We start from the raw sequence: 25,398 nt of genomic DNA, 5'->3' as shown, positions 1-25,398 counted from the left end.
AATGTGATCAAGGTCTCCCTCATCTGATGAGTCTTCCATCAGTTCGTCCTCCACTTCTTCCTGGGCTCCTGCACCTTCCTCACTAGTTTGGCTGCTACCATGCGCCCTGGTAAAATCATCTCCCCCACCCTCACATGCCTGCCGCCCTGGTGCTGCCGACCGTCTGGACCTTGCAGATGTTAGCCCTTCCGCATACAACTCCTCCTCCTCTACTTCCTCCACCTCCTCTTGTGCCACCACCTGACTCCGAATTCTGTTTAACATGTGCTCCAGCATGTAAATCACCGGAATAGTCATGCTGATAATGGCATCGTCAGCACTAAACATCTTCGTCGCCATTTCAAAACTGTGCAGAAGGGTGCATAGGTCCCTGATCTGAGACCACTCCTCCAGCGTGATTTGCCCCACCTCTGAATCTCGTTGGCCCAGGCTATACGTCAGAACGTATTGCACCAGGGCTTGTCGGTGCTGCCACAGTCGCTGCAACATGTGCAGAGTTGAATTCCACCGGGTAGGCACATCGCATTTTAGCCGGTGAAGTGGCAGGCCCAACGACTTCTGTAGAGATGTAAGTCGCTGAGCTGCGGGATGCGAACGGCGGAAGTGAGCACACAGCGACCGTGCCCTCTGCAGAAGGCCATCTAGTCTGGGATAGTGGGCTAAAAATTGCTGGACAACCAGGTTCAACACGTGAGCCATACAAGGCACGTGTGTGACATTGCCCCGGCGAAGGGCCGCACCCAGGTTTGCAGCATTGTCGCACACGGCCTTCCCTGGTTTCAGGTCCAGTGGAGACAACCATTCATGAAATTGGTTCTCCAGAGCTGACCACAACTCCTCAGCTGTGTGACTCACATTTCCCAGACATTTCAATGTAAAAACCGCCTGATGACGTTGAGCCCTACTGCCAGCATAGTAAGGAGGTGTGCAGGATCCCTTCTGCGCAGTTAGAAAGCTTGTGGCATGACCAGACAGGCTTTGGGTGCAGGTGGAAGACCGAGAGGAGGTTGAGGAGGCAGAAGCAGTGGAGGAAAAATGACATAAAGAGGATTGACGCACAACTCGTGGGGACGGCAAGACTTGGACAGCAGCCCCTTGTCCTGCTGTCACCATAGTTACCCAGTGCCCAGTCAGCGACATGTAACGCCCCTGTCCATGCCTACTCGTCCAAGTGTCTGTGGTGAAATGCACCCTGTCACACACAGAGTTTCTCAAAGAAGCGGTGATGTTGTGTGCGACATGCTGGTGGAGCGCAGGCACACCTTTCTTTGAGAAGTAGTGCCGACTGGGCATCTGGTACTGGGGCACTGCGACGGACATAAGGTCTCGAAAATCCTCTGTGTCCACCAGGCGGAAAGGCAGCATTTCTGTAGCCAAGAGCTTGCAGATGGTGAAATTCAACCTCTTAGCTTTCTCATGGCTAGGAGGAAATGGTCTTTTACTTGTCCACATCTGAGGGACCGAGGGCTGGCTATTGTGCTTAGACGGGGTTGATAAGGGTGTCCCCGGCAAACTGCCGGTCTGTGAGGAAGATGCAGGCGGACATGTTAGGTTGCCTTGATCCAAAGGTGGTGCTATCGATGTCGGACAGCGCTCAAGACCAGCTGGTGTTACCACCTCCAAAGAAAATGATGACCTGCCAATCACGCTGGCTGTTGCGGGTAAAGAGGTGGCAGGTCTGCGCCCCAAAACAGGTGTGACTGCTGTCCCCCCAGTCACAGAGGATGAAGAGGCCGCGGATGCACAAGATATGGCAGACGGTGGTTGGCCCGGCCGGCTAGACCGCATTGTAGCACACTGAGCTTCCCACTGCAACTTATGCTTCATGTCCATGTGCCGGTTCATGCATGAAGTACTCAAACTATGTATTTTTTGGCCTCTACTTAGCTTTTGCTGACAAATGTTACAGATAACACGAGTTGGGTCATCTTTATCGATCTGAAAAAATGCCCAGGCTATGCAAGGCTTAGCACCCATGCGACCTGAAGAGCCACCACGACTTGTGGTGAGAGGCAGAGTTGTGTTTGAGGATGCAGTTGTTGACGTGCTTCCAGTACTACGTCTCTGTCCAGGAAGGCGCAACCTGACCTCGTCGTCACTAGCATCTTCCTCCACCTCCTCTGCTGACCTCATCTCTTGGCTGACTGTGGGTTGACAGTAAGTGGGATCTCCGACCTCATCATCATCACCCTGTGCGTTATCACACCCGTCGTCCTCAGAGCCAACCTGTTCCTGCCCTGACAAAAAACTAAAGTTGTCGCTCCAATCAGGTATTTGAGTCTTATCATCGTCTTCCTCATTGTCTCCACCAACAGGAGTTACAGTTTGGGAATGAGGGTCTACATTATGGTCAGAACCTTCTGCGTCTGGTCCTGGATCCGACTCATAAAGATTCTGGGCATCAGTGCAGATCATTTCCTCGTCTGGATTCACAGAAGCGCTGGAGTCGACCTCTGATTCCCAGGCTATAGTATGAGTAAACAGCTCTGCAGACTCAACCATCTGTTCTACCTCATACTCAGACGGGCAGCTGGAGATTTGGGAGCTGTGAGGAAGCAAGTGCGATTTGGGTGACACCTCTGAGGACTGGAGTATTTGTGATGTTGAAGTTGATGTGGAGGAGAGCCCACTTAAAGGAGCACTTGATATCCGTTGAAGCACCTGCTGTTTTTGTGCCTCATCTGGAATTTGTAGCGATTGGCGTGGCCGTAAGAAAGGGATCTTATCACATTGTCCGCTAAAAGAAGTAGACATTTTAGTTTGGCTGGAAGATGGTCTTTCTTCTGCACCTACCCCACGGACACAACCTTTTTTCCCCTTCCCAACACGCCTATTCCCCTTTCCACCAGCAGCAGGCCTTTTTCCACTCATTTTGGTGGTTAACTAATTCACAACTCTGGAGTTGTTTGCACAAAAAAACAATGGATGGTAACCGAGCAGAGCTGAGTGGCCAAACTGTGGTATTAGGCCAAAACTATTGGCTGGGTTAGATGCAGAAAAAAATTATTTTTAATTTGCAACCTGATGGAGGTCAGTATAGATGGACTAATAGACCAAGTCCCACACACTGCTAGAAGCCCAAATATTTTTTCAGAGCTAGATGCAGAAAAAAATTATTTTTAATTTGCAACCTGATGGAGGTCAGTATAGATGGACTAATAGACCAAGTCCCACACACCGCTAGAAGCCCAAATATTTTTTCAGAGCTAGATGCAGAAAAAAATTATTTTTAATTTGCAACCTGATGGAGGTCAGTATAGAAGGACTAATAGAACAAGTCCCACACACTGCTAGAAGCCCAAATAATTTTTCAGAGCTAAATGAAGAAAAAAATTATTTTTAATTTGCAACCTGATGGAGGTCAGTATAGATGGACTAATAGACCAAGTCCCACACACTGCTAGAAGCCCAAATATTTTTTCAGAGCTAGATGCAGAAAAAAATTATATTCAGTTTGCAACCTGATGGAGGTCAGTATAGATGGACTAATAGAATGATCCTATGCCCAAAAGATTTTACTTCACTAGGTGCAGTAAAAAAATTGGTATTCTATACACAGGTGGTATATCTTGCAACACAGATAGGCTACTCCACTGACTAACACACTCTGCAATAGGCCAAAAAGGATTAGCTTTGCTAGATTCAGCCAAATGCTGTGAAAAAAACTTGCACAGCACTGGCACAGACCTGCCTGGCAAAAACTGATAGGAACTGATGTAACCTAGTCCTGAAAAGGACTCCAATTACAATTAGTCTTTACTCCCACAGTCTATCTATTTAAGAGCACAGACCTGCCTGATAAAAGTCGTAGGAAATGCTGTAACCTAGTCCTTAAAAGGACTGCAATCACAACTATTCCCTACTCCCAAGCTATCTGTATATTTGTGCGAAAATTGGCTTGAAATTAACAAGGTATAGCGCACACAGCAACAGCGGTGCCGTCTAACACGCAGCTGCAGCAGTGAGAAAATGGTGGCGACGGGGAAAATGGCTTGGTCTTATAGGGCAAGGACATGTGACATACACTGCCAATGACACATGCCCTTGCTTGTGTGAAAAAAAGCACTTCGCTCCGTGTGTGCGCTGCTGATAGGCTGACAGATTGCACCTCCCCACTGCAAATGCGGGAAAGAGAAAAAAAAATGGAGATCTTCATTGTTCCTGCAGAGATCCATCCCCTGCCCCTCCCCCCGCCCCGCTGTACACTCAAACTGCGTATTAACATTAATTTTCATCATTACTGAGAAAAAATCCAGTTATGATTTTGGTGCACGAACAGTTATCGAACATAACCTCGAACAGCCGAATTTTTCTCAAATTGTTCGTGTTCGCCGACCGGCTCGAACACCGCCCAAAACAGCTCGAATTTGAGATTGGCGAACAGTTCGAGTAGAACAACGCTCATCTCTAATTGTAACCTGGCACAGGACAGTAGCCATGGGCGAGGAACTCGTCTTCCATGCCCTGTCACGCTACATGAAGATGGGGGTCCTGTCTGGGTGTGTGGACTTGTGCTGTGAGTAGTGTTGAGCCACCCCCATAGTGTTCGGGTTCGGTTCGGTTCGTCGAACACCGGGATGTTCGAGGAACTGTTCGTCGAACTGTTCGTCGAACACCTTAGAACACCGTCGAACACCGTTAAAACCAATGGCAGGCAAACAAAAACACATAGAAACACATAGAAAACACCTGCAAAGGTGTCCAAAAGCTGACAAACTGCTCAGAAGACACTCTCTTTAAAAAAGCCGGCCGGCAATTCAGCAGCGGCATACACCGGTACCCGACAATTTAGACAAGAAGGAATAGAGCATCACACATAGATTAGATAGATAGAAACATGTCAGTCACATATATAATAAGTACAGTGACAGTGTTGCTTACTGTACTTGTCATTTAGTGTAAAGGATTTATTTAAAAAAATAATAGTGTTTTCATGCACTGTCTCTTTAAAAAAGCCGGCCGGCAATTCAGCATCTGTACCCAACAATTTATAACAGACAGAATAGAGAATCACACATAGATTAGATAGATAGAAACATGTCAGTCACATATATATGAAGTACAGTGACAGTGTTGATTACTGTACTTGTCATTTAGTGTTAAAATAAAGGATTTATTAAAAAAAAAATTAGCGTGGGGTTCCCCGTAATTTTAGTCTCTAGCGGAGGTTAAGCAGACGGCTGGGGCAGATGTTTGAAGCCTGGGAAGGGGGTAATACCCACGGAGCTTCCCAGGCTACTAATATCAGCCCCCAGCTGAATACCTAGCCTTTACTAGCTATTAAAATGGGGGACCCCCAAAAAAATGACGTGGGGTCCCCCCTAATTTAATAGCTAGCAAAGGCTAGGCAGACAGCTGGGGGCTGATATTAATAGCCCAGGAAGGGTGCCATGAATATTGGCCCCCTCCCAGGCTAGAAACACCAGCCGTCAGCCGCCCCAGAAATGGCGCATCCATAGGATGCGCCAATTCTGGCACTTAGCCTCGCTCTTCCCACTGCCCTGTAGCGGTGGCAGTGGGGTAATAGGGTTGGGGTTGATGTCAGCTTATAATGCCAGCTGACATCAAGCCCAGGTTAGTAATGGAGAGGCGTCTATAAGACACCCCCATTACTAAACCCATAGTGAAAGTTAAAAGAAAACACAACACCCAGAATAAAGTCCTTTAATTGAAATAAACACACAATTCTTTATTGTTCTAAATTAAACCATACTTACCATCACGCCCATTCCAGCTGAAGCCAACGATCTCCTGCAATAAAAGAAAAATAATAAAGCAACCTCATCCTTACCTTTCGATGGTTCCCAGGACCGCTCCAGCTCTGCTACATTGAGATGACAGGCTGGACCGCAGCAGAACGCTGCCATCCAGCCTGTCAACCCGCAGACACTGAGAAGAGCAGGCTTGCTTCGCTCCTCAGTGTCTCGCTGTGTCGGCATCCAGATGAGCCGAGGTCATGTCCAATGAACTCGGCTCACCTCATGCACGTCACTGACAGCGTGGGAAAATTCTCCTGCACTCAGCGCTTCAGCGTGGGAGAATTCTCACGCTGAAGCGCTGAGTGCAGGAGAATTTTCCCACGCTGTCAGTGACGTGCATGAGGTGAGCTGAGATCATTGGACATGAACTCACCTCATGCACGTCACTGACAGCGTGGGAAAATTCTCACGCTGAAGCCCTGAGTGCAGGAGAATTCTCCCACGCTGTCAGTGACGTGCATGAGGTGAGCTCATGTCCAATGAACTCAGCTCACCTCATGCACGTCACTGACAGCGTGGGAAAATTCTCCTGCACTCAGCGCTTCAGCGTGAGAATTTTTCCACGCTGTCAGTGACGTGCATGAGGTGAGCTGAGTTCATTGGACATGAGCTCACCTCATGCACGTCACTGACAGCGTGGGAAAATTCTCACGCTGAAGCCCTGAGTGCAGGAGAATTCTCCCACGCTGTCAGTGACGTGCATGAGGTGAGCTCATGTCCAATGAACTCAACTCACCTCATGCACGTCACTGACAGCGTGGGAAAATTCTCCTGCACTCAGCGCTTCAGCGTGGGAGAATTCTCACGCTGAAGCGCTGAGTGCAGGAGAATTTTCCCACGCTGTCAGTGACGTGCATGAGGTGAGCTGAGTTCATTGGACATGAGCTCACCTCATGCACGTCACTGACAGCGTGGAAAATTCTCACGCTGAAGCCCTGAGTGCAGGAGAATTCTCCCACGCTGTCAGTGACGTGCATGAGGTGAGCTCATGTCCAATGAACTCAACTCACCTCATGCACGTCACTGACAGCGTGGGAAAATTCTCCTGCACTCAGCGCTTCAGCATGAGAATTTTCCCACGCTGTCAGTGACGTGCATGAGGTGAGTTCATGTCCAATGATCTCAGCTCACCTCATGCACGTCACTGACAGCGTGGGAAAATTCTCCTGCACTCAGCGCTTCAGCGTGAGAATTCTCCCACGCTGAAGCGCTGAGTGCAGGAGAATTTTCCCACACTGTCAGTGACGTGCATGAGGTGAGCCGAGTTCATTGGACATGACCTCGGCTCATCTGGATGCCGTCACAGCGAGACACTGAGGAGCGCAAGCATGCCAGCGCTTCTCAGTGTCTGCGGGATGACAGGCTGGATGGCAGCGTTCTGCTGCGGTCCAGCCAGTCATCTCGATGTAGCAGAGCTGAAGCTGTCATGGGAACCATGGAAAGGTAAGGATGATGTTGGTTTATTATTTTTCTTTTATTTCAGGAGATCGTTGGCTTCAGCTGGAATGGGCGTGATGGTAAGTATGGTTTAATTTAGAACAATAAAGAATTGTGTGTTTATTTCAATTAAAGGACTTTATTCTGGGGGTTGTGTTTTTTTTAAATACTTTACTAGAAATTCATGGCGGTCATGTCTAATACTGGCGTGACCCCATGAATTTTGGGCTTAGGGCCAGCTGATAATGCCAAGCTGGCCCTAACCCCTTTATTACCCAGTGAGCCACCGCACCAGGGCCCTGGATGAGTTGGGTACAGCGCCAGAAGATGGCGCTTCTATGAACGCGCCATTTTCCGGGGTGGCTGCGGACTGCAATTTGCAGCGGGGGGGGCCCAGAAAGCTTGGGCCTCCCTGCGCTGCGGATTCCAGCCCCCAGCTGCCTAGTTGTACCTGGCTGGACACAAAAATAGGGCGAAGCCCCACGTATTTTTTTTTTAATTATTTCATGAAATTCATGAAATAATTAAGAAAAAAAGGTCTTCCCTATATTGTTGTGTCCAGCCAGGTACAAATAGTCAGCCGGTGGTTGGGGGCAGCCCGTTCCTGCCTGCTGCACCTGGCTGGACACAAATATAGTGCGAAGCCCCACGTCAATTTTTTTAAATTACTTCAGGAAATTCATGAAATAATTAAAAAAAAATTGACGTGGGGCTTCGCACTATACTTGTGTCCAGTCAGGTGCAGCAGGCAGGAACGGGCTGCCCCCAACCACCGGCTGCCTATTTGTACCTGGCCGGACACAACAATATAGGGAAGCCCTTTTTTTCTTAATTATTTCATGAAATAATTTAAAGAAAATTGACGTGGGGCTTCGCCCTGTTTTTGTGTCCAGCCAGGTACAACTAGGCAGCTGGGGGCTGGAATCTGCAGCGCAGGGAGGCCCAAGCTTTCTGGGCCCCCCCCGCTGCAAATTGCAGTCCGCAGCCACCCCGGAAAATGGCGCGTTCATAGAAGCGCCATCTTCTGGCGCTGTACCCAACTCATCCAGGGCCCTGGTGCGGTGGCTCACTGGGTAATAAAGGGGTTAGGGCCAGCTTGGCATTATCAGCTGGCCCTAAGCCCGAAATTCATGGGGTCACGCCAATATTAGACATGACCACCATGAATTTCTAGTAAAGTATTTTAAAAAAACACAACACCCAGAATAAAGTCCTTTAATTGAAATAAACACACAATTCTTTATTGTTCTAAATTAAACCATACTTACCATCACGCCCATTCCAGCTGAAGCCAACGATCTCCTGAAATAAAAGAAAAATAATAAACCAACATCATCCTTACCTTCCCATGGTTCCCATGACAGCTTCAGCTCTGCTACATCGAGATGACAGGCTGTACCGCAGCAGAACGCTGCCATCCAGTCTGTCATCCCACCGACACTGAGAAGCGCAGGCATGCTTGCACTCCACAGTGTCTCTCTGTGACGTCATCCAGATGAGCCGAGTTCATGTCCAATGAACTCAGCTCACCTCATGCACGTCACTGACAGCGTGGGAGAATTCTCTTGCACTCAGCGCTTCAGCGTGAGAATTTTCCCACGCTGTCAGTGACGTGCATGAGGTGTGCCGAGTTCATTGGACATGAACTCGGCTCATCTTTATGCCGTCACAGAGAGACACTGCAGAGCGCAAGCATGCCTGCGCTTCTCAGTGTCTGCGGGATGACAGGCTGGATGGAAGCTTTCTGCTGTGGTCCAGCCTGTCATCTCGATGTAGCAGAGCTGAAGCTGTCGTGGGAACCATGGAAAGGTAAGGATGAGGTTGCTTTATTATTTTACTTTTATTGCAGGAGATCGTTGGCTTCAGCTGGAATGGGCGTGACTGTAAGTATAGTTTAATTTAGAACAATAAAGAATTGTGTCTTTATTTTAATTAAAGGACTTTATTCTGGGTGTTTGTGTTTTTTTTTAACTTTGACTACGGGGTTAGTAATGGGGGTGTCTTATAGACGCCTCTCCATTACTAACCTGGGCTTGATGTCAGCTGGCATTATAAGCTGACATCAACCCCAGCCCTATTACCCCACTGCCACCGCTACAGGGCAGTGGGAAGAGCGAGGCTAAGTGCCAGAATTGGCGCATCCTATGAATGCGCCATTTCTGGGGCGGCTGACGGCTGGTGTTTCTAGCCTGGGAGGGGGCCAATATTCATGGCACCCTTCCTGGGCTATTAATATCAGCCCCCACCTGTCTGCCTAGCCTTTGCTAGCTAATAAAATAGGGGGGACCCCATGTCATTTTTTTGGGGGGTCCCCCATTTTAATAGCTAGTAAAGGCTAGGTATTCAGCTGGGGGCTGATATTAGTAGCCTGGGAAGCTCCGTGGGTATTACCCCCTTCCCAGGCTTCAAACATCTGCCCCAGCCGTCTGCTTAACCTCCGCTAGAGCCTAAAATTAAGGGGAACCCCACGCCAATTTTTTTTTAAATAAATCCTTTATTTTAACACTAAATGACAAGTACAGTAATCAACACTATCACTGTACTTCATATATATGTGACTGACATGTTTCTATCTATCTAATCTATGTGTGATGCTCTATTCCTTCCATTCTAAATTGTCGGGTACCGCTGCTGAATTGCCGGCCGGCTTTTTTAAAGAGACAGTGCATGAAAACACTATTATTTTTTTAAATAAATCCTTTACACTAAATGACAAGTACAGTAAGCAACACTGTCACTGTACTTCATATATATGTGACTGACATGTTTCTATCTATCTAATCTATGTGTGAAGCTCTATTCTTTCGGTTCTAAATTGTCGGGTACCGGTGTACGCCGCTGCTGAATTGCCGGCTTTTCATGTTTCACTGTGATCACAGTTCCCATCGATTTGGGCAATCACTCTAATGCCACAACCACCATGGCTGTGGCATTACAGTGAGTGGCGGACAATCCCTGCATGATTGGTGCTCTAAATAGCGCCAGACATGCAGGACACGCTTTTGGTGCACGAACAGTTATCGAACATAACCTCGAACAGCCGAATTTTTTGCAAATCGTTCGGGTTCGTCGAACAACTCGAACACCGCCCAAAACAGCTCGAATTTGAGATTGGCGAACAGTTCTAGTCGAACACCGCTCATCTCTAGCTGTGAGGGCATTATGCCCATGCAGGCTGCAAGATACCGGTGACTTTGGCTGGCCAGGACCAGGTCTTGTACAGGTCAATGAGGGAGATGAGACCAGACCACCACTTATAAACAAAATAAACTGTAAAGTCTCTTACTGAACAATAACTTAGTGGGTATCCATGGTTGTTTCTTTAGAATTATGCACAAATGAACACTTTTCTTTCACATATGATGTTGCAATGCCTCTCTCTCTTCTTCGTTCAGTTCTCACTATTGCCCAACAAACTCAGGAGCTTTTATCTTTCTTTGTGGGGACCGCACTGGTCGAGGTGTAATGCTGCAGCCCCACACTGCTACTCTCAGTTCTCGGCTGACTAATGAGGACCCCACAGGGTGGGATGCATCGGTGAGACCCCTCAGTAGCACTTCCACAGTACAGTCATAAACTCCATCCCATTGCAATGCGTCTCTCTTTCTAAGTAGGAGTGTGTGTGTCCCAATATGGTGACCACTTGGTATAGACGCTTCGTTACTTCAACGCTATATACATTTTTTTCATTTTTCGCCCCTTCAGGGTAGTCTCCCGTTACCTCTCAGCTCTAAGACTCCACGTTATTTTCATTCTTATCGAATCTCATGCCTGTAATCCGGACTCTCACTGTGTCTTTATTCTCCTCGGAATCTTACTATCTGTCTCTCAGGTCTCCCTCTTGCCACACGAACACCCATTACATGATCTCCACGTTTGGCAATGCAGACAGCAGCCTACATAAGAGGCTGTGTTTAGGACCCTGAGACTACCTCCCTTTAGTCTGGGTGTATATATACCTGGTGTGTCTAAGTGGGCGTCGCCGGTTATACTCATTTCTTCTTGGTACTTGCTGAAGCAGCATCACGTCCTCTCTGGAGTCTTTAGGCCGTGTGCCCTGTTGGAGTTCTTCTAAAGCTGAGTTGTTGTTCCCCTGGGTTGTCTTCCCCCTTTGTCTTTAGAGTGCTAGAGGAGGTCAACTAGTGCTCATCTCCTTCCACCCCCAGCTATAGCTTTACGCCAGGAATAGTAGGGCGAGGCATGTGATCGGCGACAGCTGCGGCGGCTGTATAGAGATGTTAGGGGAAGACAGGGTTACGCTAGTCCAGATTAGGAGGTCACCTCTTCCCCCTTTCCCTAGTGTCTGGGCTCCCTTTCCCCTCTGTGTTGCACTCACACCTGGTGTGATTCTCTGTGTTGCACTCACACCGGCGTAACATTAGCGCAACACTTAGATCTAGGGCTAAGACTAGTCTTAGTGCTAGAGTTAGAGATAGGGTTAGGACTAGAGCTAGAGTTAGGACTAGGGTTAAGTTTAGGACTAGCGTTAGGGCTATGGTTAGAGCTTGGGTTAGGACTTCTGTTGGGGCTAGGGTTAGAGCTAGGGTTTGGACTAAGACTATGGTTAAGACTAGTGTTAGGGTTATGACTAGTGTTAGGGCTAGAGGGTTTGTCAGTCCTAGGGTTAGGACTATAACTAGAATTATGAATAGTTTTAGTGCTAGTCTTCGGGCTACATTTCTTTTTTAAGCTAGTTATAGGTCTAGGAACAGGTTTAATTAGGGAACAGATTTACAGTTAGGGAAATAAAAAAGTTACAAAAAGCACACAAAAAATGTAATGGAAATTAAAAAGGAAAACAAATATTATAAAAATGTATAACTTATGATTTTTAAAATTTTATATTCGATCTCAGCTAAAAGCTAAAAAAGGACCAAAGGGCAAAATATAATTATCACATCAGTATTTTCTTAAAATATAAAGAAATTAAAATGTGAAGCAGCATACACCTAGACCTACTGTATATAAGAAGTATATAAGATATATAATCATTATATATATATATATATATATATATATATATATATATATATATATATATATATATATATATATATATATATATACACAGTACAGACCAAAAGTTTGCACACACCTTCTCATTTAAAGATTTTTCTGTATTTTCATGACTATGAAAATTGTACATTCACACTGAAGGCATCAAAACTATGAATTAACCCCTTTACAGCCCATGACGTATTAATACGCATCAGTGCCCTGGGCTTTGAGAGCCTGACCCGTATTAGTACGTCATCGCGATCGCGCGCACACAGGCTGTGCGGGCGCAATCGCCGCCAGGTGTCAGCTGATTGTCACAGCTGACACCCGGTACTATGTGCAGGGAGTGGTCCCGCAACGCTCCTGGCACATTAACCCCCGCAATGCTGCGATCGAAGTCGATCGCAGCATTGCGGTGGCAAGGGGAGGTGATCGGTATACTCATCTCCTCTTCCGGCCTCCAGCGCTGTCTGCCGCGGCTTCCCGGGTGTTGCCACAGCATCTTGCAGCGGCATGCTATTCCATCCGGTTTGCGTTTAGTTGGACCATCATTTATTTTTCAACAGGACAATGACCCAAACACACCTCCAGGCTGTGTAAGGGCTATTTGACCAAGAAGAAGAGTGAAGCTCATCAAGAGAATGGCAAGAGTGTGCAAAGCGGTCTTCAAAGCAAAAGGTGGCTACTTTGAAGAACCTAGAATATAAGACATATTTTCAGTTGTTTCACACTTTTTTGTTAAGTATATACAATGCCTACAAGTAGTATTCAACCCCCTGCAGATTTAGCTGGTTTAATAAGATGCAAATAAGTTAGAGCCTTCAAACTGCAAACGAGAGTAGGTTTTATGAACAGAAGCATAAATCTTACAAACCAAAAAGTTATGTTGCTCAGTTGAATTTTATTAAATTTTAAACATAAAAGTGTGGGTCAATTATTATACAACCCCTATGTTTAATATTTTGTGGAATAACCCTTGTTTGCAATTACAGCTAATAATCGTCTTTTATAAGACCTGATCAGGCCGGCACAGGTCTGTGGAGTTATCTTGGCCCACTCCTCCATGCAGATCTTCTCCAAGTTATCTAGGTTCTTTGGGTGTCTCATGTGGACTTTATTCTTGAGCTCCTTCCACAAGTTTTCAATTGGGTTAAGGTCAGGAGACTGACTAGGCCACTCCAACACCTTGACTTTTTCCCTCTTGAACCAGGCCTTGGTTTTCTTGGCTGTGTGCTTTGGGTCGTTGTCTTGTTGGAAGATGAAATTACGACCCATCTTAAGATCCTTGATGGAGGAGCGGAGGTTCTTGGCCAAAATCTCCAGGTAGGCCGTGCTATCCATCTTCCCATGGATGCGGACCAGATGGCTAGGCCCCTTGGCAGAGAAACAGCCCCACAGCATGATGCTGCCACCACCATGCTTGACTGTAGGGATGGTATTCTTGGGGTCGTATGCAGTGCCATCCAGTCTCCAAACGTCACGTGTGTGGTTGGCACCAAAGATCTCGATCTTGGTCTCATCAGACCATAGAACCTTGAACCAGTCTGTCTCAGAGTCCTCCAAGTGATCATGAGCAAACTGTAGACGAGCCTTGACATGACGCTTTGAAAGTAAAGGTACCTTACGGGCTCGTCTGGAACGGAGACCATTGCGGTGGAGTACGTTACTTATGGTATTGACTGAAACCAATGTCCCCACTGCCATGAGATCTTCCCGGAGCTCCTTCCTTGTTGTCCTTGGGTTAGCCTTGACTCTTCGGACAAGCCTGGCCTCGGCACGGGAGGACACTTTCAAAGGCTGTCCTGGCCGTGGAAGGCTAACAGTAGCTCCATAAGCCTTCCACTTACGGATGATGCTCACGACAGTGGAGACAGGTAGGCCCAACTCCTTGGAAAGGGTTTTGTACCCCTTGCCAGCCTTGTGACCCTCCACGATCTTGTCTCTGATGGCCTTGGAATGCTCCTTTGTCTTTCCCATGTTGACCATGTCTGAGTGCTGTTCACAAGTTTGGGGAGGGTCTTAAATAGTCAGAAAAGGCTGGCAAAAGAGATCTTTAATCCACACATGTGAAGCTCATTATTCTTGGTGCCTGAACTACATCTTAATACTTTTGGGGGACCAAACAGAATTCTTGTGGTTTGAGGGGTTGAATAATAAATGACACTCTGAATTAACTTTTAACGTTTTAAAAAAAAAAAAAAAAAAAAAATTTGCTGCAGTGCATTTCCCACTTCCAGGCTGATCTACAGTACAAATGTCACAATGCCAAGTTAATTCCGCATGTGTCAACCAGCTAAATCTGCAGGGGGTTGAATACTACTTGTAGGCACTGTAATTCCACATGTGGTAATTCATAGTTTTGATGCCTTCAGTGTGAATGTACAATTTTCAAAGTCATGAAAATACAGAAAAATCTTTAAATGAGAAGGTGTGTCCAAACTTTTGGTCTGTACTGTATATATACAGTGGCATGTAAAAGTTTGGGCACCCCTGGTCAAAATTCCTGTTATTGTGAACTGTTAACCAAGTTGAAGATGAAATGATCTCTAAAAGGCCTAAAGTTAAAGATGACACATTTCATTTGTATTTTAGCCAAAAAATATATTTTTTTTTTCATCGATTACATTTTAAAAATTCCAAAAATTAAAATGGGCCAAGTGGAACAATGTTGTTAGCTGGGGGTTTTTTCGCACAGGTGCCAAACAGCAGTATTATGGTTGCAGCTCTGGGGGTTATTGAAGTATGATAGAGTATAATAAATGTTTTAAAAAATGGAAAAAGTGGCACTCACCATCCATAAAAAAATTACTTTTTTGTGACATCATTAAATTGACTGGGACCCGTAGAAACGTTGTTACATGTGAAATGGCCATCATCCACAATGCATACTGCTTTTTCCACCGGCATGTTTTAATGATGTCACAATAGAGTAATTTTTTATGGATGTAAGTGCCACTTTTTCCATTTTTAAAACATTTATTATAATCATCTCCTACTTAGTTGAGCACCGCTATATCCACTTCAGGCATTTGGTGTGTACAATGTGTCGCACTGTAGGTGTTATGTAAAACTTTCTCTTTTTTGTCATATGATAGGGTATAATGTATTATATTACATGGGAAATGCTGTAAAAAAAAAAAAAAAGAAGAAGTTAAAATTAAAGTCCTGGAACCTTTTCCACCACTTCTTGGTTTTTGAAATCTTCTAGACTGGAAGGAAGTCAAGAGAGAATTTATGTTGTCCATTATTTTGTTCTTAGATGTTTACAATGCAGAATTCTCTTGATGCATTTGAGGAAGGTTTCATCCCGGAAGCCGTAGATTAAGGGGCTAATGAACCTCGGAAGACACATGAAGAAAAAAAAATTGACGAAAGGTAACATAAGAAAGTATTTTCTCAGGTACGTTTCGATCAAATTGTAGGAGAAGGCCGTCATACAAAGCAGGAGTTGAAAGGCATGGAGCATGACAGTTTTACCAGCCTTGGAGGCCATGGGTTTTCCTGAATCAACTCTAACAGCGATCAACATGATCTTGATGTAGGTGAAGACAATGATCAACCCCACGAATGAAAAACTCAAAATGTGCGTCAAAGTTCTCAAGGTATCTTGAGCTGTGTTCTTTAGAAAGGCCAATCTTGTGCAGAGGCAGAAAATAGAGAAGTAGTCATTCCGCACAGAGAAGCACAAAATCATGAAATCTGCCACGTTGGGTATTATCCCAATTATCCAAATGGCCACAATGGTCAGAATCGCCTTTTGGCGGGTGCACCATTCTGTGTGTCGTAGCGGGAAACAGATGGCCACGTAACGTTCCAAGGACATCACTGCCAGGTTGTATGGGGCAATTTTAAATGACACAGAAGATATGGTCACTGCTATATAGCAAATGGGCACAGGGAAGTAGACTAGATATGCTGTGCTGAAGAAGACAAAAAGTCCCATGACGATGTAGATGGTGTCACTGATCAGCATGTGGGCAAAAAGGATATAGCGGGGCTCCTGGTGCACGTGGGAGGTGGTAAAATACACGTTCAACATGATGACCATGCAGCAGAAAAAAAAGATAAAGGAGGCTAGAAGCAGCGTTACTAAGGTCAAGTACACAACATCCGAGGGGAGCATATCAGGTGTCACATCATAATATGTTGAATTCACCATCACAGAGAAACCCCCGAGTCTAAAGAAAAATCAGAGAAAAGGGTTATCAATCATGACCTAAAAACTATAAAAATGATCTTGAAAAACAGGTTCTAGGTAAGCCCTACCCTGCTATAGAAGAAGACCTTACAGCTACTGTTGGGCTCAGGTTGACCAGTTTTTCTTTTAATCTACAGGATTTATACGTTAGGTACAAAGGAAGAGGGAAAACAGTCACAAAAGCTGCTGTCCTACTCTTCTAAAACACATAAGAAAGTTAAGAAGGTACCGGACTCTACTGAATAGAGGGCAGTGTTGTCATGGACCATCGGTGGTTATGTCTTAGTTCTTGCCATACCCGTTTTTTGGTTTCATGATGGTCAGGAAATGAGGGGGATTTTTAAGAACCTTAGAATAACACGTTCATGACTGCATCAGTGTAATCTCTTCCAAACATAACATTTTCCCAGCCCTGATCTTTACCGATAATATTTAACATCGGAAATTGGGGTGACTGTGAGCAAATAGTTGATGTGCACTCACATATCACTCACTGTGGGATTTTTTTTTTTTGTAACTTATTGACTATGGCATCGTGTATGTGGGTTGTGTGTCTCAGGCACTATTTTGCAGCCACTGTGAATGAGGATAACTTCTGATTGGGTGCACTCTCTCGCAAACACTCTGTATGCGGACAGCTTTTGCTTGAATGCAGTCTCTCACAAGCATGGTATATGAGGATAGCCTAGGACTGGATGCTCTTTCTCACAAGCACTGTGTATAAAGATAGATTCTGATTGGGTGTGCTTTCTCAAAGGCACTGTGTATGAGGATAGCCTATGATTGGGTGCACTCTCTCGCAACCACTCTGTATGCGGATAGCCTTTGATTGAATGCAGTCTCTCACAAGCATGGTGTATGAGGATAGCCTATGATTGCGCGTGCTCTCTCACAGGCACAGTGTATGAGGATAGCCTACGATCGGGTGCGCTCTCTCACAGGCATTGTATATGAGGATAGCCTCTGATTGGGTGCGCTCTCTCACAGGCACTGTATATGAGGATAGCCTCTGATTGGGTGCGCTCTCTCACAGGCACAGTGTATGAGGATAGCCTCTGATTGGGTGCGCTCTCTCACAGGCACTGTATATGAGGATAGCCTCTGATTGGGCGTGCTCTTTCGCAGCCACTGTTTAAAGGGGTACTCTCTAATAGTCACTGTGAATGGGAGCACTCTAACCATCGCTGAGTATGAAGCGCTCATTCTCTGTCTCTGTGTATACAAATACTTTCACCGCCATTGTGTATGGCAGAATTCTCAAGCAGTCACTTTTTGGGCACTGTATGGTAGTACAGTATGTTGTATGGCACTGTTATTCAGCCTCTGCCCAGAATGCCATTTCTGAAGTTTATGGTGATGGTGGCAATACATGTTGCTCTAGGCACTGAGCCGGAACAAGCCAATTATTGTCAGTTATAACTGATAATTATCACTCATTTCTGAGTGATTGTAATGATATTTTTTTTCAGTTTTGATCAATGTCAAAACTATTATTTATCCTCAATTATGACAAATGTAAAATCTGCTGATCGTGACATTTCCATCAGGACCTGCTGCTCCGTGGTGTTCACTGGGCTCTACTGGGCGATTTAGGACACATTTTGCTCTAAAACCTCAAATAATAATCAATAGTTATAAATAGTTATAAATAAAACGGTCATATTGTGATTAAATAACAATAACATATCATTACTACATAACACCACCGTACCATGACAAGATAACACCACCGTACTGCAAGCGAGGGTCCTATTACTCTGCAGATACCTGCTGACTGACATCTTGTTAGCCGGTCCCCAGTCGTTTGATATCCTGGTTACATGGCTTAATCCAGTTTTGGATTGTTCTCAGCAGCACATACTGGATAATACAGAATGATGTGCTGCCGAGAGCGATGATGAAGCATGGAAACGTTCCTAGGACAGTAAAGCAGCGTATATCCACCTTAGATAATGTACAGTGACTGGATAACAGCACCATACTGTGAGACTGAGTGATACCGCTATACAACCACTAGACAATGACTGGATAAAACCACCATAACATGACTGGATGAGGCAGCGGCTACTCAGCAACTTTGGCAGCAACACAGATCATACAGCGAAACATCGCCATGTGTCGCTGCTACATAAGTGAATGAGGGTACCGCAACTGCATCAAGTTTGTTTGGATGACCACCACCATATGGAAGAGAGCAGACAATATGGGAGGAGGTGACCATCAATGTCCTCAGATTAACACAAAGGAATATGTAAGAAAGCTCCATGGATACAAGAGCCAGTAGTGGAGGAACTCTACGGACAATGCAGGTCACATCATGTCTACCGTGAATCCAACATTCTCCAGTGAGACCCTCATACAGCAGTCGCGCATGGAGGGACGCTCTGCTGTCTCTCCACATGGATGGATAGGTGGTATTGGAGGAAGCATGGAGAGGAGACCACAGGATTCAGGAGAACGTCTGGTCTTCTGGCCATAAGTTGACCTGAAGTGTTATTGAGGAGCAAGAGAAAGATCTGAAGAAGACGTCTACACGGGAAAAACTGAGAACAAAAACTTATCCCTTTAGAGATGTTGTGGAAGGACCTGAATCTCGCCGTTCATGCAGGAAAAATCTCAAGGTGGGACAGAGCTCACTGATATCAGTACGGTCCTGTAATAGGAGCCACCGGGGTATCAAGTCCGTCCAAGACATTTCTTTCTCCTGAATTTGCCCCCCACCCCTCCCTATCACCTGTGAGTGATATTATTGGGCAGTGGAAGGAACCGCAGCAACTCAACCGCGAAGTGGAAACCCCGTAACATTACAGAGCGGGGGGCCGAGTGCTGAGGAGCAGAAAAGTCACCACCGCTCTGCTGACCCTATAACTGCAGAGTCCAGACCTCCTCTGGTATCAGCACAAACACTGCGCCTCCGCCGGGAGCTTCATGGCCGAGCAGCTGCATGCCCGTGGTTGGAGAAGTTTGGTGGAAGAAGAGAGCCCAGACCTCAACCCCATCCAAAACATTTTGGGATGAGTTAGAACAGATTGTGATCCTGGGTTCTGTAGCAATAATCTGGGGGATGATACTCTGCAGATGCAGCCAGAAGATGAAATACATTGTATCACACTGGTTGTTTATAATCACTGTATAGTTATTATGTATCACTCTATCACTCACCGGGGCGAGTAGATCACAGCAGCCCCGGGTCCTGTGGTCTCACCTGCGCAGGTAACAGCTCTGTGTATCCCCAGATTCTCTCTCATATGTCACACATAAAACTATTTATACCTGTCTGCTCCCCATAGGACCGGCCACAAGGCAATCAGGAGATATATATTCCCATATAGGATTCTCCATGGACATTCATGATATTAATCCATGCATTTAATTCCTTGTGGGTCATTACAAAAATATATTAAAACATACATCACTAAACTTTAATATACATTTAAAAATAGATTTAATATTATGAATAATAAAACAGAATAAAATACAATAATAAGAATTGATTATAATACAACAAATGATAATACAGTGGCATGTAAAAGTTCGGGCACCCCTGGTCAAAATTCCCGTTATTGTGAAAAGTTAAGCAAGTTGAAGATTAAATAATCTCTAAAAGGCCTAAAGTTATAGATGACACATTTCCTTTGTATTATAGGCAAACATACATACAAAAATAAATATATATACAGTACAGACCAAAAGTTTGGACACACCTCATTTAAATATTTTTCTGTATTTTCATGACTATGAAAATTGTACATTCACACTGAAGGCATCAAAACTATGAATTAACACATGTGGAATTATATACTTAACAAAAAAGTGTGAAACAACTGGAAATATGTCTTATATTCTAGGTTCTTCAAAGTAGCCACCTTTTGCTTTGATGACTGCTTTGCACACTCTTGGCATTCTCTTGATGAGCTTCAAGAGGTAGTCACCGGAAATGGTTTTCACTTCACAGGTGTGCCCTGTCAGGTTTAATAAGTGGGATTTCTTGCCTTATAAATGAGGTTGGGACCATCAGTTGTATTGTGCAGAAGTCAGGTGGATACACAGCTGATAGTCCTACTGAATAGACTGTTAGAATTTGTATTATGGCAAGAAAAAAGCAGCTAAGTAAAGAAAAACGAGTGGCCATCATTACTTTAAGAAATGAAGATCAGTCAGTCAGAAAAATTGGGAAAACTTTGAAAGTGTCCCCAAGTGCAGTTGCAAAAACCATCAAAGAAACAAAGAACGCTACAAAGAAACTGGCTCACATGAGGACCGCCCCAGGAAAGGAAGACCAAGAGTCACCTCTGCTTCTGAGGATAAGTTTATCCGACTCACCAACCTCAGAAATCGCAGGTTAACAGCAGCTCAGATTAGAGACCAGGTCAATGCCACACAGAGTTCTAGCAGCAGACACATCTCTACAACAACTGTTAAGAGGAGACTTTGTGCAGCAGGCCTTCATGGTAAAATAGCTGCTAGGAAACCACTGCTAAGGACAGGCAACAAGCAGAAGAGACTTGTTTGGACTAAAGAACACAAGGAATGGACATTAGACCAGTGGAAATCTGTGCTTTGGTCTGATGAGTCCAAATTTGAGATCTTTGGTTCCAACCACCGTGTCTTTGTGCGACGCAGAAAATGTGAACGGATGGACTCTACATGCCTGGTTCCCACCGTGAAGCATGGAGGAGGAGTTGTGATGGTGTGGGGATGCTTTGCTGGTGACACTGTTGGAGATTTATTCAAAATTGAAGGCATACTGAACCAGCATGGCTACCACAGCATCTTGCAGCGGCATGCTATTCCATCCGGTTTGTGTTTAGTTGGACCATCATTTATTTTTCAACAGGACAATGACCCCAAACACACCTCCAGGCTGTGTAAGGGCTATTTGACCAAGAAGGAGAGTAATGGGGTGCTACGCCAGATGACCTTGCCTCAACAGTCACCAGACCTGAACCCAATCGAGATGGTTTGGGGTGAGCTGGACCGCAGAGTGAAGGCAAAAGGGCCAACAAGTGCTAAGCATCTCTGGGAACTCCTTCAAGATTGTTGGAAGACCATTTCCGGTGACTACCTCTTGAAGCTCATCAAGAGAATGCCAAGAGTGTGCAAAGCAGTCATCAAAGCAAAAGGTGGCTACTGTGAAGAACCTAGAATATAAGACATATTTTCAGTTGTTTCACACTTTTTTGTTAAGTATATAATTCCACATGTGATAATTCATAGTTTTGATGCCTTCAGTGTGAATGTACAATTTTCATAGTCATGAAAATACAGAAAAATCTTTAAATGAGAAGGTGTGTCCAAACTTTTGGTCTGTACTGTATATATATATATATATATATATATATATATATATATATATATATGTAAGGCAGCGGTAAGTAACTGAGGCAGTGACCTAAGCAAGTCCAACATAAACAGCTTTATTCAGCAACTCATGGGTAAACAGAAAAGTCCTCCGGTTCGCAGCCGGGTTAACAGGAGTCCTTAAACAACGGTTGGGCAACGGCCACGCTGGGCCGCTCAGAGCCTGATGGGTGCACAGCCTTCCCAAGCGTGGGTTCAGCTGCTCACAGGCCTGCCAAGCTTTCCTGCTGTGCTCCTAGCAGGTCCCAACATTGAACAACACTAATCCTTAGTGCCGGGTTTTAAAGGACCTATGGCAAGAGCCACTGGAAAACCCGGGTTGGAGGGAGGAGGCCGCCCCACTGCCTCCTGTGACCTCCTCCAAGAAATGAAGGCCCTGCCGGGTTTTACTAATCTGCCTTAGCCAGATAGCCTGACCAGGTCAATGCTCATCTTTATTCCTCTATTGTAGCTGCAGGTGAGTTTGTGACTGCAATGCACTCCAATGGATTTAATAGGTCTCTGTACACATTCTGGGGGATATATAACGTCCCTCGTATACGATCCCGGTCACTGCCTCACATATCTCCCCCCTCTGTTCAAGCTTGTGGGGTTGAACATTTGTCACCATACAGGGTGCCCGGGACAGGGCATCCGGTTTGCCTGCAACCTCCCAGGGCGATATTCTACAGAGAAACTGAAATTTTGTAGTGACAGGAACCACCTGGTGACTCGCGCATTCCTCTCCTTGGCGTTCCTCATCCATACCAAGGGTGAGTGGTCCGTCACTAAGTGGAACTGACGCTCGAGTAAATAATAACATAGCGATTCCAAGGCCCACTTAATAGCCAAACACTCTTTCTCTACCACGCTATAGTTTTTCTCTGCCGGGATAAGTTTTCTACTCAAGTAGGTGACCGGGTGCTCTTCACCATTCACTTTTTGTGACAATACCGCTCCTAGGCCTACCTCCGAGGCATCTGTCTGTACAATGAAGGTTTCCTTGAAGTTGGGACTGATGAGGACCGGCTGTCCACACAAGGCCAACTTCATGGACTGAAAGGCTTCTTCTGCCTGAGGGTTCCACCGAACCATTACCGTTTTTTTTTCCTTTCAAAAGATCGGTCAGGGCTGCCGTTCTCCCCGCAAAATTAGTTATAAACCGGCAGTAATACCCAAGGATGCCAAGGAACGCCCTCACCTGCTTTGTAGTTGATGGTTTAGGCCAGTTTTTTATGGCCTCAACTTTATTGATTTGGGGTTTGATAACTCCTCGGCCAATTACATACCCCAAATATCGGGCTTCCTCTAGCCCTATTGCACATTTTTTGGGGTTTGTCATTAACCCCGCGGCTCTGAGAGAATCTAGCACCGCTTGTACCTGGGATAGATGCGTATGCCAGTCGGTGCTAAAGATGATAATGTCATCTAGATACGCGGACGCGTACTCTTGATGAGGCTTGAGCGCTATGTCCATCAACTTCTGTAATGTAGCCGGGGCCCCATGTAACCCAAAAGGTAAGACCACATAGTGATAAAAGACCATCCGGAGTTATGAAGGCGGTCTTTTACTTCGCCGATTTCGTGAGAGGTACCAAACAATAACCCTTGGTGAGATCGAGCGTGGTAAAGTACTGGGCCTGCCCTAGTCTCTCAATCAGCTCATCCACCCTGGGCATTGGATAAAGGTCAAACTTCGACACTTCATTTAATTTACGGAAATCGTTACAGAAGCGTAACGATCCGTCTGGTTTCGGAATCAGTACGATGGGGCTAGCCCACTCACTTCGTGATTCCTCGATGACGCCTAACTGGAGCATTTGTTTTACCTCAGCCGTGATGGCTTGCCTCCGGGCTTCGGGTACCCGATACAGTCTCATTCGCACCCGTACCCCAGGTTCGGTGACAATGTCATGTTGGAGAACTGTAGTCCTACCCGGTAGCTCTGAGAACACGTTGGTATTCTGCTGCACCAGCTAGCGAGCCTCCCGTCGCTGCTGTTTAGTGAGAGCATCACTTATCCTGACCTCTCCCCTCGGACGCACCCCTGGCTGAAGGTAGAGAACTCTCTGACGGCATGCCCGAAGTGTCGCAGAGTGCATCTTCTTATAGTCACCACTGTACTTACAAGAGCTTCAATCAGCAAGATATCTTGAGTAAATAGTATTTACTTCATACTGGTTAAACATGAGGTACAATTCATTGTCACACAGTCCTTGTGCTGCTGACAACACATTCAGGAAAAAAAAGAAAACACAGGAAGTAAAAACAACCAACAATTGAGAGCTTTTCTCCCACATTTACAGCAAGCATATAACTTTACACACTATCGCCATCTGCTGTCTGGTTAGTATAAAGTCCTCCTTTCACTTATAATAAGTCCTAATCTGTTGTATATGCCAACACCCTTTCTCAACAGTAAGGACTTATTCAATCAAACCCAACTTTTTTATTAGTCACTGGTGTTTATCAGCATTCAACGCCTTCGTGAAGATGTCTGCTGTCATTTCTTCAGTAGGACAATACTCTAACTTCAAGACTCCTTGTTCCTGATGATCTCTCAAGAAATGAGAGCTTTATTTGGTTTTGATACCTTTCTACTCAGGATTCCTACTGCTGCTGCAATGTCTGGTCTTGTAACGGTCGCTGGATACAGTAGTTTTCCTATTGCTGTTCTGTATTCTTCATTATTTGGTAGCATATTTTTTTCACTGTTCATCTCTTTGAGATAATTAGTTGCCATTGAAGACTTTACTGTTTTTGCATCCTTTAATCCAAATTTTTCTGTTATGTCTTGAATCATGTGATTTTGATTCAGTAGGAAACTTCCGTCTTCTTCTCTTTCTACCTATATTCCTAGGTACTGTTTCACATTTCCCAAGTCTTTGATTTCGAAATGTTGCTTCAGGATTTTTAGAATGTTTTCTTTATCCCTTTCTTGTTTAAAACAAATCAAAATGTCGTCTACATATATGAGTACATAAATCCATCTATTAATCAGCCTTTTTGTGTACAAGCATGGATCAGCTTTGCTTCTTTGAAATTTTTCATTTGTAAGTACTTCTGTGATTTTGTCATTCCACGCTTTAGCTGTTTGCTTTAAACCATATATGCTTTTCTGTAGTTTGCAAACTTTGTTTGGATTTCTTTCATCTTTGAATCCTGGAGGTTGTTCCATGTAAATGTCTTCCGTTAAATCTCCATTCAAAAAAGCTGTCTTTAAATCCAGATGTCTCAGTTCCATCTGTTTCATTGCTGCAACTGTAAGTAAAGTTCTTATTGTAGTGTGTTTGACAACTGGAGCAAATGTCTCATCATAGTCTTCTCCATATTTTGGAGAATACCCTTTAGCTACGAGTCTTGCTCGGTATCTTTCAGCTGTGCCATCTGTTTGGTATTTTACTTTAAAAATCCATTTACATCCTATGGCTTTTCTTCCTTCTGGTAAATCTGTTAGTGTCCATGTATTTGAATCATGCATGGATTTAATTTCTGTTTCTGTTGCTTCTATCCATTTATTAGCTTCTTCTTCAGGAAGTTTAGATATGTCTTCCCAAGAGGTAGGCTCATAGATTTTTCTTATGCTTGTCTTGTATGAGAGACGTTTTGGTGGTTTTCCTTTGTTGTCTCTCATTGAACGTCTTGGTTCTGTGTCTGTTTGTAGTT

At 45.0% G+C, this 25,398-nt stretch overlaps 1 protein-coding gene across 1 annotated transcript; it reads right to left on the bottom strand.

Moving 5' to 3' along the window:
• Window positions 1-15,438: 15,438 nt before the first annotated feature.
• On the bottom strand, window positions 15,439-16,242 carry LOC141243934 (odorant receptor 131-2-like). The gene has a single exon (XM_073668962.1). It carries the CDS (start codon window positions 16,240-16,242, stop codon window positions 15,439-15,441), a length of 804 nt encoding a protein of 267 aa, XP_073525063.1.
• Window positions 16,243-25,398: the final 9,156 nt, after the last annotated feature.

Source organism: Phyllobates terribilis, unplaced genomic scaffold (genome assembly GCF_046119375.1).
Source record: "Phyllobates terribilis strain yellow unplaced genomic scaffold, ASM4611937v1 Scaffold_2__4_contigs__length_985480577, whole genome shotgun sequence".
NCBI classification, from domain to species: Eukaryota; Metazoa; Chordata; class Amphibia; order Anura; family Dendrobatidae; genus Phyllobates; species Phyllobates terribilis.
The sequence above is the reverse complement of the archived record's forward strand: the minus strand, read 5'-3'. Positions and strand labels throughout refer to the sequence as shown.

Coding starts and splice junctions, on each gene's coding strand:
- LOC141243934 (XM_073668962.1), bottom strand. CDS start 16,242: ATGGTCATCATGTTGAACGTGTATTTTACCACCTCCCACGTGCACCAG.